Source organism: Oryx dammah, unplaced genomic scaffold, assembly GCF_014754425.2.
Source record: "Oryx dammah isolate SB20612 unplaced genomic scaffold, SCBI_Odam_1.1 HiC_scaffold_2, whole genome shotgun sequence".
NCBI lineage: Eukaryota > Metazoa > Chordata > Mammalia > Artiodactyla > Bovidae > Oryx > Oryx dammah.
Window position 1 is genome coordinate 106,250,462 of NW_024070186.1, and position 16,055 is coordinate 106,266,516.

The window sequence follows — 16,055 nt, forward strand, 5'->3', positions numbered from 1 at the left end:
CCACTCCTTTAGGGGACATTCCATACTTGAGTTATGCAAGTAAACATGCATCACCCATAGCTGAAAGAGCCAAAATTCACCATGTTCTGCAAAACTAGACTACATAAGCTGGACCAGTAGCCCACCTTCCCTAGACAGAGAAAGAGTGGACACTTTAAATTACAATTCTGGTTTATGCATGCCTTCTCAGATTTCAACTGAGTTGAAAGCTGGGAAAGAGGGAACACAGAAGATTCAAATAATCAACTGGCTCATGTGGGTATTCCTGAGGAATCTTTAGTGGCTCCACTGAGAAGAGGGACATGAAGACTGTCGTAGAGAGAATGGAATTAACCAGTATGTCAGTAACACAAGTTGACTGGAAATTTAATGGGATTACAGATCTGAACAGTTTGTGATAAGCTAGATTCTCATATTTTTTTTTCAGAGAGAAAATTATTGGTAGTGTTCATACATTCTTAGCCTTTTACTACTGCAAACTAAAATGGTGTGACAAAGGTACAAATATTACTGTTTGGTTTACATACAAGTTTGTTCAGCAGAAATCATCCTAGATACTATATATTTAGCTAGCCTTACTTTGGCCCCAGTATACACAGATCAGACCGTATGTTCACAGTGACTATATTCTTCACTATTCCCCAGGTCTCAGTCTCAAGAAGAAATAACCCATAATGTGCATAAAAGTAAGCAAAGTGTAAGTGAGGCCACTTATACTGAGATGTGGAAATTCAGGATGTAGGTAAATATATACCTTAATGTTTTAATCACCCAAATTTCAGGAATTAGTGACCATGGGATAATACCTAATTTATTATTTTTAAAATTTATTTTTAATTGGAGGATAATTGCTTTACAGTGCTGTGTTGGTTGCTGTGGTACAACAATGTGAATCAGCCTTAAGCATACATATATCCCCCCACTAGAGACTTCCTCCCACCCCCCCACCCTATGACACCCCTCTAGGTCCTCACAGAGCACCCTATGCTATATAGCAGCTTCCCATAGATATCTATTTTATACATGGTCATATACATACGTCAATACTACTCTCTTAATTTGTCCAGATACTGACCACAACAAAATAAGTCTTTCATGCTCCATGACCCTAGGATTTTAAATTTCTCTTTGAGCTATGGTCTTCCTTTGGGAAAATTAAGAAGTTAGCAAAAGCTTTCTCTGAGGACATACTGTGAATTTCATGTTGATAATAAGTTAGCTTACAGTTTAGGTGCCTAAATAAAACCCTACACTGGACCAAGTACAACACACAACAAGACAAATACTTGCTTGGTTTATGACACTTCCACTGCCAGTAATTGTCCACTGTATAGCTGGCTTCGGAAAACCTTCCACATGGCAGATTATTGTTTTAGACAGTCCACTAGGATCAGTTTTTTTGGTCATTTTGATTTGAGGTTTCCCTAAAAATATTACAATTAAAATAAGATGTTGAACTGAGATCATAAAAGAAACAGATATTAAATTCTCAAAGAAAATTTTGAATTGGTGCTCACGTATTTTATTACCTTCTACAATCAGAGTCAATGACTCTCTTTTCTTTAATCCTTCAACCTCTTGCAGAGCTGTTTCACAGACATAGTTTCCAGCATCCTGATAATGAAGACTAGAAAATGATGGGCTAGATCGAAGCTTGATGTTATCCTGATTAAATAAAAAGTTAATTATGTCACATGGCACAATTATAGCTCTCCATGTATTTACTGTATAATAATAAAGACTGAAATTATTCTTCTGGGTCTAATGAAAATTTCTTAACTTCAAATGCTTTCACAAATAGGCTTCCTTTTTCTTCTGTACTTTTAGAGTTAGATAAATCAGAGTTTTATTTCAGACTCTTCATTTACTGAATTTATATTTGGAACAAGTTCATAAACTTCTGAGATTCAGCTTCCTTACTTGTAAATAGGGTAGTAATCTTACCATATTTAAGACAGTTATCAAGACATTGAATCTATTACAGAACAATTAAGACAAAAATGTTTTTTAAAGAAAACTTAAATGGCTTACTATACTAAAATGTCTATGAACAAAGAAAATGCAACATTTAACTTTGAAAATAATTTGATATATAGAAAATAATACTATTTACCAGGAACTGAAATGCTCCTAAGGCAACTAAACACAATCTTAAGATTATATGGTCTTTGTACACTATAATTTTTTTTTTCCATTTCCATCAACTAACCAATAGCCAGGCAATATTGATCAGCACTACTGATATGAGTTATTCAATCAACAACAGTGACTGCAGCTTATGTGGAAACTGGTTTAACCAAGTAAACTTAGCTTCTCTAGCTCTGAGTAAAACACACCATGAGTGTTCATATACCAGAAACCTATCAAACCCTTTGACCATTAACTACCACAAAACACATCATGTTAAGTATTCAGTCTATGGACTGACATTTTAACTATCTGAGCAAAGAAAATGTGATGAAGCTGTGTTTAAGAGAAAATGAAATAATAAACTGAGTTTTAAGAGTTAAGATAACAAGTAACAGAGGATCTGGCATGAAAAGAGATCACATACTAATAGAAAATAATTTACATTTTCATCTAAAAGAAACATCTAAAAGAAACTTCCCACAACTTTCTACAAGGATAATTCTTGTCAACCCCTATTTTAAGTGGTTTGATATGTTTTTGTCAACTCATTACTGGTAAGTGTTTCTGCTACATGTCACATTACAGGAATAAACAGACTGGGTGTATACTAGTTAAGGATTTGAGTGGAGGGAACATAGTAACAACCTTTCCCTTTGTTGATAAAGAAAGTGAATGTGAAGTCGCTCAGTCATGTCCAACTCTTTGGGACCCCATGGACTATGGCCTACCAGGCTCCTCCGTTCATGGGATTTTCCAGGCAAGAGTACTGGAGGGGATTGCCATTGCCTTCTCAACACAGGGATAGAACCCAGGTCTCCCACATTGTAGGCAGACACTTTACCATCTGAGCCACAGGAGAAGTCCTGGTGATAACCTTATCTATGTTGATAACCTTAGTTAATAATCTTATCTCAAATCACCAATTTCCAATCCTACTGATCTCACTCTAAAAAGATAACAGCAATGCTTGGGTCCTCAGATAATGACCTACATTTCAGATGATAACAAGAACATAAGCACTCAGGACAGCATATTAAAAAGCAGAGACATTACTTTGCTGACAAAGGTCCATCTAGTCAAAGCTATTAGTCATGTATGGATATAAGAGCTGGACCATAAAGAAAGCTGAGCACCGAAGAATGGACACTTTTGAACTGTAGTGTTGGAGAAGACTCTTGAGGGTTCCTTGGACTACATGGAGATCCAACCAGTCAATTGTAAAGGAAATCATTCCTGAATATTCATTGGAAGGACTGATGTTGAAGCTGAAGCTCCAATATTTTGGCCACCTGATGCAAAGAACTGACTCATTTGAAAAGCCCCTGATGCTGGGAAAAACTGAAAGGGGGAGAAGAAGGGGACAACAGAGGATGAGACGGTTGGATGGCATCACCGACTCAATGGTCATGAGTTTGGATAAAATCAAGCAGTTGGTGAAAGACAAGGAAGCCTGGCATGCTAAGGTCCATGGGGTCGCAAAGAGTTGGACACAACTGAGCGACAGAACTAAACTGAACTGAAACACTCAGGAAATACAGACTAAGCTCCTAGTATGTTCCAAGTGTTCTACTATGGCGCAGGGGTGAAAAGAGATCACTACCATCAAGGAGCTACTAATTCATGAAACCCACATTCAGACACTTAAGCTCAGTCTCCAGAAAGGCAGAAGGTTATGTGACTAAAGTGTGGTGTTTATGCTGGGTAAGGCCTGAGCCTGATCCTCTACTCTGTCACCTATGAACTCTCTGATTTCTCTCACTTCAAGTTCTTTCAAATAACGTAGGGAACTAACCATTTTCTTGCATATTTCACAGGGTTGTTATAAACACACTGTTGACAGCATTATGGGTTAAAATACAATGGAAATTGCTAAAATATATAACTGTATATGTGTGTGTGTCCATAGTGAAGTGAAGTCGCTCAGTTGTGTCCGACTCTTTGCGACCCCATAGACGGTAGCCTACCAGGCTCCTCTGTCCATGGGATTTTCCAGGCAAGAGTACTGGATTGGGTTGCCACATATGCATATGTGTATGTGTATAATTATTTAGTAGATACACATAATTAAATTAATGCCCCAAACTAAGTTTCAGAGCAACAATTACGGATGCCATAGTGATGTTGAGTACCTCTAAATTTTATTGTAGCAATCTTTATCATTACATATACAAAAAGAGAGTATGAGTTTGGGTGTATAAACATATTACACATGAATATACAAGAGAAGCCTAAAAGGAGTTATTCCAAAAGTGAAAACATTACCAAGAATATTACTTACTTTCATCCACACCACAGTTGCATTCCTACTGGCAGATATTGTGCATGACACAGGCAGAGCATCGCCAATCTGCTTGGTCACCTCCCCACTTGGGTTTAAGGACAAATCCAAATCTGTGAAGCAGAAAAATGTGCTTGAAATACAACTCCAGAAAGTAAGACAGTCAAAATATTTTTGGAGAAAAATATAGATGAAAGAAAGAAAAACTCCTGCCAACTCTACTTGAAATTCAAAAGTGATTTATGTGACTGAAATAACTCAAGTGTACAATAATTGCTCTAGTTTTTCAAGCCAGCTTTGAGACCAGTTTGGACAAGTGCAAATGGTCAATTTAATTGATTATGCATTTATATGCAGTTAACATGATTAATGTTTTGAATGCATGTAAGTATTCATCTGGGGTCTATCACCTTCAGAAAAAAATTCTTAAATCACTTCTGGAAGAAAATAAAGAAAGATGATGACTAAGTAAATATTATGAAAAGAATTGATAAGATATACCATGGGAAATCAAGTATATTTAGATAGCAGGTGATAAACTAAAATATCATAAGGTGTTTACATGTTCCTTCAGAGAGAAATGACTACAGTAGCTAGATGTTTTTAAAAAATGCTATTCCATTTCTCATGCAGTTGAAATTTTAAATTTAAATTTTTTTGTTGAAGGATAATTGCTTTATAGAATTTTGTTGTTCTCTATCAAACTCCAACATGAATCAGCCATAGGTATACATATATCCCCACCCTTTAGAACCTCCCTCCCATCTCCCACCCTATCCCACCCCCTAGGTTGATACAGAGTCTGCTGTTTGAGTTTCCCGAGCCATGTAGCAAATCCCCGTTGGCTATCTATTTTACATATGGTAATGTAAGTTTCCATGTTACTCTTACCATACATCTCATCCTCTCCTCCCCTCTCCCTAGGTCCATAAGTCTATTCTCTATGTCTGTTTCTCCTTGTTGCCCTGAAAATAAATTCTTCAGTATCATTTTCCCAGATTCCGTATATATGCATTAGAATATGATATTTATCTTTCCTTTTCTGACTTACTTCACTCTGTATAATAGGCTCTGGTTCATCCACCTCATTACCACTGGCTCAAATGCATTCCTTTCTATGGCTGAGTAATATTCCATTGTGTATATGCACCATAACTTCTTATCCATTCATCTGTCTATGGACATCTTCCATGTTTTAGGTATTGTAAATAGTGCTGCAGTGAACAATGGGATACATGTGTCTTTTTCATTTTGGTTTCCTCAGGCTATATGCTTAGGAGTGGGATTGCTGGGCCATATGGTGGTTTTATTCCTAGTTTTTTAAGGAATCTCCAAACTGTCTTGCATAGTAGCTGTATCAATTTACATTCCCACCAACAGTGGAAGAGGGTTCCCTTTTCTCCACACACTTTCCAGCATTTACTGTTTGTAGACATTTTGATGATGGCCATTCTGACTGGTGTGAGGTGATATCTCATTGTAGTTTTGATTTGCATTTCTCTAATAATGAGCGATGTTGAGCATCTTGTCATGTGCTTATTAGCCATCTGTATATCTTCTTTGGAGAAATGTCTGTTTAGGTCTTTTCCCCAGTTTTTGATTGGCTTGTTTGTTTTTATGGTATTGAGTTGTGTGAGGTGCTAGTATATTTTGGAAATTAATCCTTTGTCAGTTGTTTCATTTGCTATTATTTACTCCCATTCTGAGGGTTGTCTTTTCACCTTGCTTATAGTTCCTTTTGCTGTGCAAAAGCTTTTAAGTTTAATCAGGTCCCACTTGTTTACTTTTGTTTTTATTTCTGTTACTCTAGGAGGTGGGTCATAGAGGAACTTGCTTTGATTTATGTCATCAATTGTTCTGCCTATGTTTTCCTCTAAGATTTTTATAGTTTCTGGTCTTATATTTAAGCCTTTAATCCATTTGGAGTTTATATTTGTGTATGGTGTTAGGAACTGTTCTAATTTCATTCTTTTATATGTAGCTGTCCAGTTTTCCCAGCACCATTTATTGAAGAGGCTGTCTTTGTGCCATTGTATATTCTTGCCTCCTTTGTCAAAAATAAGGTACCCATAGGTGCATGGGCTTATTTCTTTGCTTTCTACCTTGTTCCATTGGTTTATATTTTTGTTTTAGTACCAGTACCATACTGTCTTGATGACTGTAGCTTTGTAGTATATCTGAAGTCAGGAAGGGTGATTCCTCCAGCTCCATTCTTCTTTCTTAAGACTGCTTTGGTTATTTGGGGTCTTTTGTGTTTCCATATGAATCATGAACTATTTTGTTCTATTTCTGTGAAAAATGCCATTGGTAATTTCACAGGGATCACAATGAATCTGTAGATTGCATTTGGTAATATAGTCATTTTCACAATATTGATTCTTCCTACCCAGGAACAAGGAATATCTCTCCATCTGTTTATGTCACCTTTGATTTCTTTCATTAGTGTCTTATAATTTTCTGTGTACAGTTCATCTCCTTCGGTAAGTTTATTCCTAGGTATTTAGTTATTTTTGTTGCAATGGTGAATGGGATTGATTCCTTAATTTCTGTTTCTGATTTTTCCTTGTTAATATATAGAAATGCAAGTGATTTCTGTGCATTGATTTTGTATCCTGCAACTTTGCTAAATTCACTGATTAGCTCTAGTAATTTTCAGCTACTATCATTAGGGTTTTCTATGTACAGTATCATGTCATCTGCAAACAGTGAGAGCTTTACTTCTTCTTTTCTGATCTGTATTCCTTTCATTTCTTCTTCTTCTCTGATTGCTGTAGCTAGGACTTCCAGAACTAAGTAGAACAACAGTGATAAAAGTGGACACCTTTGTCTTGTTCCTGATCTTAGGGGGAATGCTTTCAGCTTTTCACTATTGAGAATAATGTTCGCTGTAGGCTTATCGTATATGGCCTTTACTATGTTGAGGTAGGTTCCTTCTATGCCCATTTTTTGAAGAGTTTTAATAAATTGGTGCTCAATTTTGTCAAAGGCTTTTTCTGTATCTACTGAGATGATTGTATGGTTTTTATCTTTCAATTTGTTAATATGGTGTATCACATTGATTGATTTGTGTATACTGAAGAAACTTTGCATCCCTGGAATAAACCCAACTTGCTCATGGTGTATGAGCTTTTTGATGTTTTGCTGAATTCTGTTTGATAAAATTTTTTGAGGATTTTTGCATCTTGTTCATCAGTGATATTGGCCTATAGTTTTTGTGTGTGGGTGTGTTGTCTTTGTCTGGTTTTGGTATTAGGGTGATGGTGGCCTCATAGAACGAGTTTGGAAGTGTTTCTTCCTTTGCAATTTTTGGAAAGAGTTTTAGAAGGATAGGCATTAGCACTTCTCTATTTGATAGAATTCTCCCGTGAAGCCATCTGGTCCTGGGTTTTTGTTTTTTGGGAGATTTTTGATCACAGCTTCCATTTCAGTGCTTGTAATTGGGTTGTTCATAATTTCTATTTCTTCCTGGTTCAGTCTTGGAAGATCAAACTATTTTAACAATCTGTCCATTTCTTCCAGGTTGTCTATTTTATTGCCATATAGATGTTCATAACAGTCTTTTATAATCTTTTGTATTTCTGCATTGTCTGTTGTAACCTTTCCTTTTTCATTTTTAATTGTGTTGTTTGATTCTTCTCTCTTTTTTTCCTGATGAGCCTGGCTAATGGTTTGTCAATTTTGTTTATCATCTCAGTAAACCAGCTTTTAGTTTTATTAATCTTTACTACTGTTTCTTTTGTTTCTTTTTCCATTATTTCTGCTTGGATATTTATGGTTTCTTTCCTTCTACTGATTTTTGGATTTTTCTGTTTTTCTTTTTCCGGTTGTTTTAGGTGTAAAGTTAGGTTGTCTATTCAATGTTTTTCTTGTTTCTTCAGGTAGGACTGTATTGCTATAAACTTCCCTCTTAGAACTGCTTTTGCTGTATCCCACAGGTTTTGAGTTGTCATGTTTTCATTGTCATTTGTTTCTAGAAATTTTTTGATTTCCCTTTTGATTTCTTTGGTCACCTGTTGGTTATTTAGGAATGTGTTGTTTGATCTCCATGTGTTTGTGTTTTTTACACTTTTTTTCTTGTAATTGATATCTATTGATGCAATTTCAATTTTCTTAAATTTACTGAGGCTTGATTTGTGACCCAAGATGTGGTCTGTCCTGGGAAAGTTCCATGTGCACTTGAGAAGAAGGTGTATTCTTCTGCATTTGGATGGAATGTCCTGAAGATATCAATAAGATCCATCTCATCTAATGTATCATTTAAGACTTTTGTTTTCTTATTAATTTTCTGTTTTGATGAACTGTCCATTGGTGTGAGTGGGGTATTAAAGTCACCTACTATTATTGAGTTATTGTTAATTTCTCCTTTTATGTCTGTTAGTGTTTGTCTTATGTATTGAGATGCTCCTATGTTGGGTGAATATTTTCAATTTTTATGTCTTCCTCTTGGATTGATCCCTTGATCATTATGTAGTGTCCTTCCTTATCTCTTGTAATCTATATTTTAAGGTCTATTTTGTTGATATAAGGATTGCTATTCCAGCTTTCTTTTGCTTCCCATTTGCATGGAATATATTTTTCCATCCTCTGATTTTCAGTTTATACGTGTCTTTAGGCCTGAAGTGGGTTTCTTGTAGACAGCATATATATGAGTCCTGTTTTGTATCCATTAAGCCAGTCTGTGTCTTTTGGTTGGAGCATTTAATCCATTTACATTTAAAGTAATTACTGATATATATTCCTGTTGCCATTTTCTTAATTGCTTGGGGTTGATTTTGTAGATCTTTTTTCTTCTGTTGTATTTCTTGACTATATAAGTCCCTTTAACATTTGTTGTTAAGCTGGTTTGGTGGTACTGAATTCTCTTAACTTTTGCTTCTCTGAAAAGCTTTTTCTTTCTCCATCAATTTTAAATGAGATTTTTGCTGGGTACAATAATCTTGGTTGTAAGATTTTTCCCTTTCAGTACTTTAAATATATCCTGTCATTCCCTTCTGGCCTGTAGAGTTTCTGCTGAAAGATCAGCTGTTAAGCATATGGGGTTTCCCTTGTATGTTACTTGTTGCTTCTTCTGTGCTGCTTTTAATATTCTTTCTTTTGTATTTAGTCTTTGTTAGTATGATTAGTATGTCTCTTGGCATGTTTCTCCTTGGGTTTATCCTGTATGGGACTCTTTGTGAGTCTTGGACTTGAATGACTATTTCCTTTTCCATGTTGGGGAAATTTTCAACTATAATTTCTTCAAAAATTTTCTCATACCCTTTCTTTTTCTCTTCCTCTTCTGGAACCCCTATAATTCAAGTGTTGCTGCATTTCATATTCTCCCAGAGGTCTCTGAGACTATCCTCAGTTCTTTTTATTCTTTTTACTTTATTTTGCTCTTCAGAAGTTATTTCTACCATTTTATATTCCAGCTCACTGATTCATTCTTCTGCTTCAGATATTCTGCTATTTATTTCTTCTAGAGTAGTTTTGATTTCAGTAATTGTGTTGTCTGTCTTTGTATGTTTATTCTTTAATTCTTCTAGGTTTTTGTTAATTGATTCTTGCATTTTCTTCATTTTGTTTTCAATATTTTTGATCATCTTTACTATCATTATTCTGAATTCTTTTTCAAGTAGTTAGCCTATTTCCTCTTCTTTTATTTGTACTTCTCTGTTTCTAGTTTGTTCCTTCATCTGTGTACTATTTCTCTGCCTTTTCATTATTATTATTTTTAACTTATTGTGTTTGAGATCTCTTTTTCCAAGGCTTCATGGAAAGTTGAATTCTTTCCTTCAAGAAGGTTGAATTCTTTCTTCCTTTTGGTTTCTGCCATCCTAAAGTGGATCCAGTGGTTTGTGTAAGCTTCTTATAGGGTGAGATTTGTGCTGAGTTTTTGTTTGTTTGTTTTTTTCCTCTGATGGGCAAGGCTGAGTGAGGTGGTAATCCTCTCTGCTAATGATTGGGTTCGTATTTTTTTTGTTGTTGTTGCTTAGATGAGGTGTCCTGCACAGGGTGCTACTGGTGGTTGGGTGATGCTGGGTCTTGTATTTAAGTGGTTTGTTTGTGTGAGTTCTCACTATTTGATACTCCTTAGGGTTAGTTCCCTGGTAGTCTAAGGTTTTGGAGTCAGTGCTTCCATTCCAAAGGCTCAGGGCTTGATCTCTGATCAGAAAAGAAGATTCCACAAGTTTTTTATGGCATTAAGTGAGATTAAAACAGATATCAAAAAATGAGAAACCAAAGATGAACCGTGGACAAATGGCAGTTACAAAATCAGGCAAATAATAATTAAAATAATAGAATATACACACACATATATACATACACCCATGAGCAAAGTCAAAACTGTCCAACAAAAATAAAGTACAGTCAATTGACCCAGCAAACAAAGGAAATAAAAAAATTATATTTACCAGTTAAGAATAAAACTAACTAAAGCACAAACTCAAAAAAAAAAAAAAAAGAAAGAAAGAAAAACTAAAGCAAGGTGCCAAATGAGGAATAAAGCTATGAAAACAAAACTAACAAATATGTTGAGAGGAAAGAAAGAAAAGAAAGAAAGAATAGATATGCAAAGTTAAACAGAGGGAGATGAAGATTTATACTTATTAAAGATTAACTGCAAGGGGAAAAGAACAGTAGGAAAGGCAAACAAAGGAATAAATGTAGAGAAAATATAATAGGTTTAAAAAAATTAAAACTTAGAATTATTAAAAAGAGAAAAGGAAAACAAAACAAACAAACAAACAAAAAACAGAAGAAGAAAGAGAAGAAAAAAAGAAAGGAAAACTCCACTGAACTTCAAAAGCCCAATGTAGAGGCAGAGGTTTATAACAACAATAAAAAGTGTGACTGAATATATACATATACACCTATAAGCAAAATCAAAACAGTCCAACAAAATAAAGTACAGTCAATTGACCCAGCAAAAAAAGGAAATAAAAAATTATATCTACCAGAACAAAACTAACTAAAGCACAAACTGGAAAACAAAACTAAAGCAAAGTGCCAATTGGGGAATAAAGAAATGAAAATAAAACTAACAAATATGTTGAGCAGAAAGGAAAGAAAGAAAAAATAGATATGCGAAGTTAAATAGAAGTAGATAAAAAAGATGTATATATCTTAAAGATTAACAAGGGGAAAAGAACAGTAGGAAAAGCAAACAAAGGAATAAGTGTAGAAAAAATAATAGTAGTTTTAAAAAATTAAAAAGAAAAAAAATGGAAAACTCCACAGAATGGCAAAAGCCCAACATAGAGGCAGAGGTTTATAACAATAAAAAAATGTGACTGAGAAAAAAAAAATCTCAAAAGCTTAATTGGATTTCATAGTGCCAATAAAATAGACAACTACAACAGAGGGGGTTCAAAAAAGGAAAACAAAAAGAAAAAAATCCAAAAGATTCTACAGAACAAGTCAAAACATAAGAATAATAAATGTTTTTCTTGAGTCACTGCTGTCAGGGTCCTTAGCCTTGCTGGGAGTCACAGTCTACCTTACCTCCCTAGGATGCCCTCCAACACTGTGCTGATCTCTGGACCTGCTTTGGGCAAGGCAACTCAGATTCAACTCAGATTCTGGTCCTACTCCTGTGTGTTCTTGCCTCCAATGTCCACAGCTATCAGAAAGTGAAAGTGAAGTCGCTCAGTCGTGTCCGACTCTTACTGACCCCATAGACTGCAGCCTACCAGGCCCCTCCATCCATGGGATTTTCCAGGCAAGAATACTGGAGTGGGGTGCCATTGCCTTCTCCTTCTATCAGAACTAGTGCATTTTCTTTTGTGGAAGCTCTCAATGACCTTTTATATATTCCATAGACAGAGTCTGCCTAGTTGATTGTGTGGATTTAATCTGTAGCTTGCACAGCTGGTGGGAAGGTTTTGGGTCTTCCTTAGCCACATTGCCTGTGTGTTTCAATTGTGGTTTTATTTCCACCTCTACACGTGGGTCATCCACTGAGGTTTGTTCTTGAGGCTGCCCTGGAGGACTTGGATTTGTCCCTGTGAGGGCCAGGTGGAGGTGCTGCAGCTGCTTGGGTTGCAGGGGTTCTGGCAGCACCAGGTACTCAGGGGAGTTGGCAGCTAGGGCAGCAGGGAATATAGTGCTCTAGAAGGGTATGGCAACCAGTATTGGCCAATATGCTCCAGTATTCTTGCCTGGAGGATCCCCCTCCTTGACAGAGAAGCCTGGCAGGTCACAGTCTATAGGGTCGCAAAGACTCGGACAGGACCGAAGTGACCCTACGCGTATAGACAAAAGACTTTTTTTGCCTGTGGCAGTTCTGCCCCAGTGAGAGTCGATTGTGAAGGTGGTGCAGCTGTTTGCCTTGGGGGGACCCTGGCAGTGCCAACTGTGCAGGACACGGACTGCCTCCCTGCAGGAATTATGGCCTGATCAAGGTCTTTTTTCGAGCCTCTTGTAGCTGGCGATCAGAAGGCCTCTTTGGCCAGTCTTTCTCCGTAGTTCCACCCATTCAGGCATTTAGTGGGTTCCCTTGCCTTGGGTCCTTCTGTGTTGTTCGGCACATAGAGGGGCCCCCTGGCTGGGGTCCTACTCTAGTCTCCCTCACATCCCCTCAATCTGTCTCTCTGCAGTCAACAGCATCCCTTGCTCTGGGATTGTTCCACAATCTCTAAACCCCAGCTCCCAGACGCTGCACCTTCCAGGGGACCAGCATCCTGTCTGGGGTGTGTAAGGCTGCAGCAAGGACTGTCTGATTCTCATTCCATTTAAACTGCCACAGATCAGCTGTTTCACTCTCAGCCTTAAATACTTCTCCTCTGACTCAGATAATTGCCTTGACGTAGGGATCGACCATTGCTTCAGTTCCCCTACCCAAGAAGGTAAAGTCCAGTCCTACTAACACTCCTGGTTTTTCCCCTAGTTCCTTCATCCTACTGAGCTTGGCGTGGTTTTATATATTCTTTTCCACTGGTCAGGTACTCCTAATCTGCTCTCAGCTGGTGTTCTGCATGCACTTCTGTGTCTGAAGGTGTATTCCTGATGTATCTGTGGAGAGAGAAGTGTTCCACATCCCCCTACTCCTCACCATCTTGTTCTTCCCAGTTGAAGTTTTAAATAAGATTTATTGTTAGGTACATTGTCAGCAGATACCATTTTTTAAAAAAACACAGCATAAACACATCTGAGGAAGTATAATCTTTCAGATGGAAAGTAATTTCTATAAAAAACTACTGTCATAGTATGATTTGTATGAGGGAAAATCCAGTTCAATAGAACCTTTATTGTACAGCTACTATGTTTCAAGCACTGACAGGAGATACTGAGGTGGATAATGAGCTTACAATTCACAATTTGAGGTAGAGGTAATATGCACTCAACTATGTGATGACACTACATAGCAGCATGAAATCAGTACCTAGTGGTAAATGTGTTATAGATTAGGAGCTCAAGAAACATTTGCTGAAAAACTAGAGTAAAGGCTACAAACAGAGGTACAAGAAAAGACTTACAGGAGAGTGGAGAACAGAACCAAACTGGGTTTCAAGGCAGTAATAAAGGTTTTGTATGGGAGGTGATATCTGTTTGTGGCCCCTGATGGTTGAGAAGGGCTTTGATAAGTGGAGATGTTGGTAAAACTTCTGCCACATAAGCAAAGAGGTGAGAGAGGGTGGTGGATTTCACAATGGTGAGTAAAATGGTATCAGTGGTTAAAACACATGGAAGATAAACTTATACAAGTAATTAAGGCTAGCCTATGAAGGACTATGCTTGCCATACTAAGTGAAGTGAAAGTACTAGTCTTTGCAACCCCATGGACTGTAACCTGCTAGGCTCCTCTGTCTTTGGAATTCTCTAGGCAAGACTTATGGACTGGGTAGCCATTCCCTTCTCCAGGGCTTCTTCCCAACCCAGGGATTGAACTCAGGTCTCCTGCATTGCAGGTGGATTCTTTACTGTCTGAGCCACCAGGGAAGTCCATTTCAATTTGGTGATTTAGATGTATTCATTCATTAGTTTAATAAACATTCAGAGATGACAAAGCTTATTAGACATTATTAGAGTTATTGTATGCATGTGTGCTAAGTTGCTTCAGTCGTGTTTGACTCTGTGTGACCCTATGTACTGTAGCCAGCCAGGCTCCTTCTGTGTCCATGGGATTCTCCAGGCCAGAATACTGGAGTGGTTTGTCATGCCCTCCTCCAGGGAATCTTCCCTACCCAGGGCCTGAACCCACATCTCTTAAGTCTCCTGCACTGGCAGGCATGTTCTTTACCACTAGCACCACCTGGGAAGACTGCCATACGGAGTTGGGACTCTATCCTATGGCAGTGGGGATTTGCCATTGCACCTTGTCCTTCCCATTGGTTTTTCATGTTATAATCACAATTTGTTGATTGTTTGCAACATTATTTTTAATACTTGTTTCACCTACTAGGCTATAAGCATCATGAGGGTAGGGACCATGACCTGAGTTGTCACTGTGTATCCACAGTGCCTGCCACATTGTAGTCCTTCAAAAACTATTGTTGTATGAAGTGAAGAAGCATGTTTCTCAGTTTCTCATTAATATAAAAATATACATTATCACATAGAAAAGTGGAGTTTTCTCAGACTATTTTGTTGAGTTATATTTAGATGAAAATTCAATTCAGGTCGAGTTAAAGCCTTTATTAGTTGGACAGATAACCTGCAGGTGAGAAGACAGAAGAAGTTATTTTAAAGAATGATGATGGACTTTGAAAGCTCAGATGAAGAATCTGTATGTGAATGAATCAGCAGAGGACTAGTACTTCACAACTATGATTCTGTGGACTGAAAGCCTGATGAGGGGTCTGTTTTGCTATCATATGCAAGTGCTGGTGGGCACTTCTCTACCCACTCCTTTTAGTCATCTATGAAAAGAAAACAAATCTTGCTTTTTTGGAAACAATTTAGGATAAGTAGGTTAAAATAGGATTTTTATGTTTTTATTTCATGTGAAAGTGAAAGTGTTAATCACTCAGTTGTGTCTGACTCTTTGCAACCCCATAGACTGTAGCCCTCCAGGCTCCTCTGTCTATGGATTTTCCAGGCAAGAATACTGGAGTGGGTGCCATTTCCTTCTCCAGGGTTCATTTCATGTAATTTAGAGGAAAATCTTGATTTACTTGCAATGTTGGTAGCTCAGCTGGTAAAGAATCTACCTGCAATGCAGGAGACCCAGTTCAATTCCTGGGTCAGGAAGATCCCCTGGAGAATGGATAGGCTATCCACTCTAGTATTCTTGGGCTTCCCTGGTGGCTCAGCTGGTAAAGAATCCACCTGCAATGCAGGAGACCTGGGTTCGATCATAGGTTCAATCCTGGGTTGGGAAGATCCCCTGGAGAAGGGAATGGTTACCTACTCCCAGTATTCTAGTCTGGAGAATTCCATGGACTGTATAGTCTATGGGGTACCAAAGAGTCGACACGACTGAGCGACTTTCACTTTCTTCACTACTTTAGCTTTTAAAGAGCAATACAGGCTTTAAAGCCCAGTGTTAGAGCCTACCTTGCAAAACCTAAATGTATTTAAATCAAATATAATTAAATTGTGCTGAAATTCAATTAAACTGTTGCATGCTTAAAAAAAATTTTTTTTTTAACCACAGCTGATCACTGAGTTATTATGCAGCTGCAGCCAAGCCTTTTGCCTAATCCTTCTGCTCTCTCTTCCTTTC

General features: G+C 37.4%; 1 protein-coding gene across 2 annotated transcripts in view; it reads right to left on the reverse strand.

The window, feature by feature from the left end:
- Positions 1-16,055, reverse strand: part of ALCAM (activated leukocyte cell adhesion molecule) — a 227,239-nt gene that overhangs the window by 23,988 nt on the left and 187,196 nt on the right. For both annotated transcript variants that reach the window (XM_040225481.1, XM_040225471.1), the window contains exons 9-11: positions 4,409-4,521; positions 1,530-1,665; positions 1,291-1,424 (exon numbers count right to left, since the gene is read on the reverse strand). In XM_040225481.1, coding sequence (XP_040081415.1) covers positions 1,291-1,424; positions 1,530-1,665; positions 4,409-4,521 — 383 coding nt within the window. The remainder of the gene's footprint in view (positions 1-1,290; positions 1,425-1,529; positions 1,666-4,408; positions 4,522-16,055) is intronic.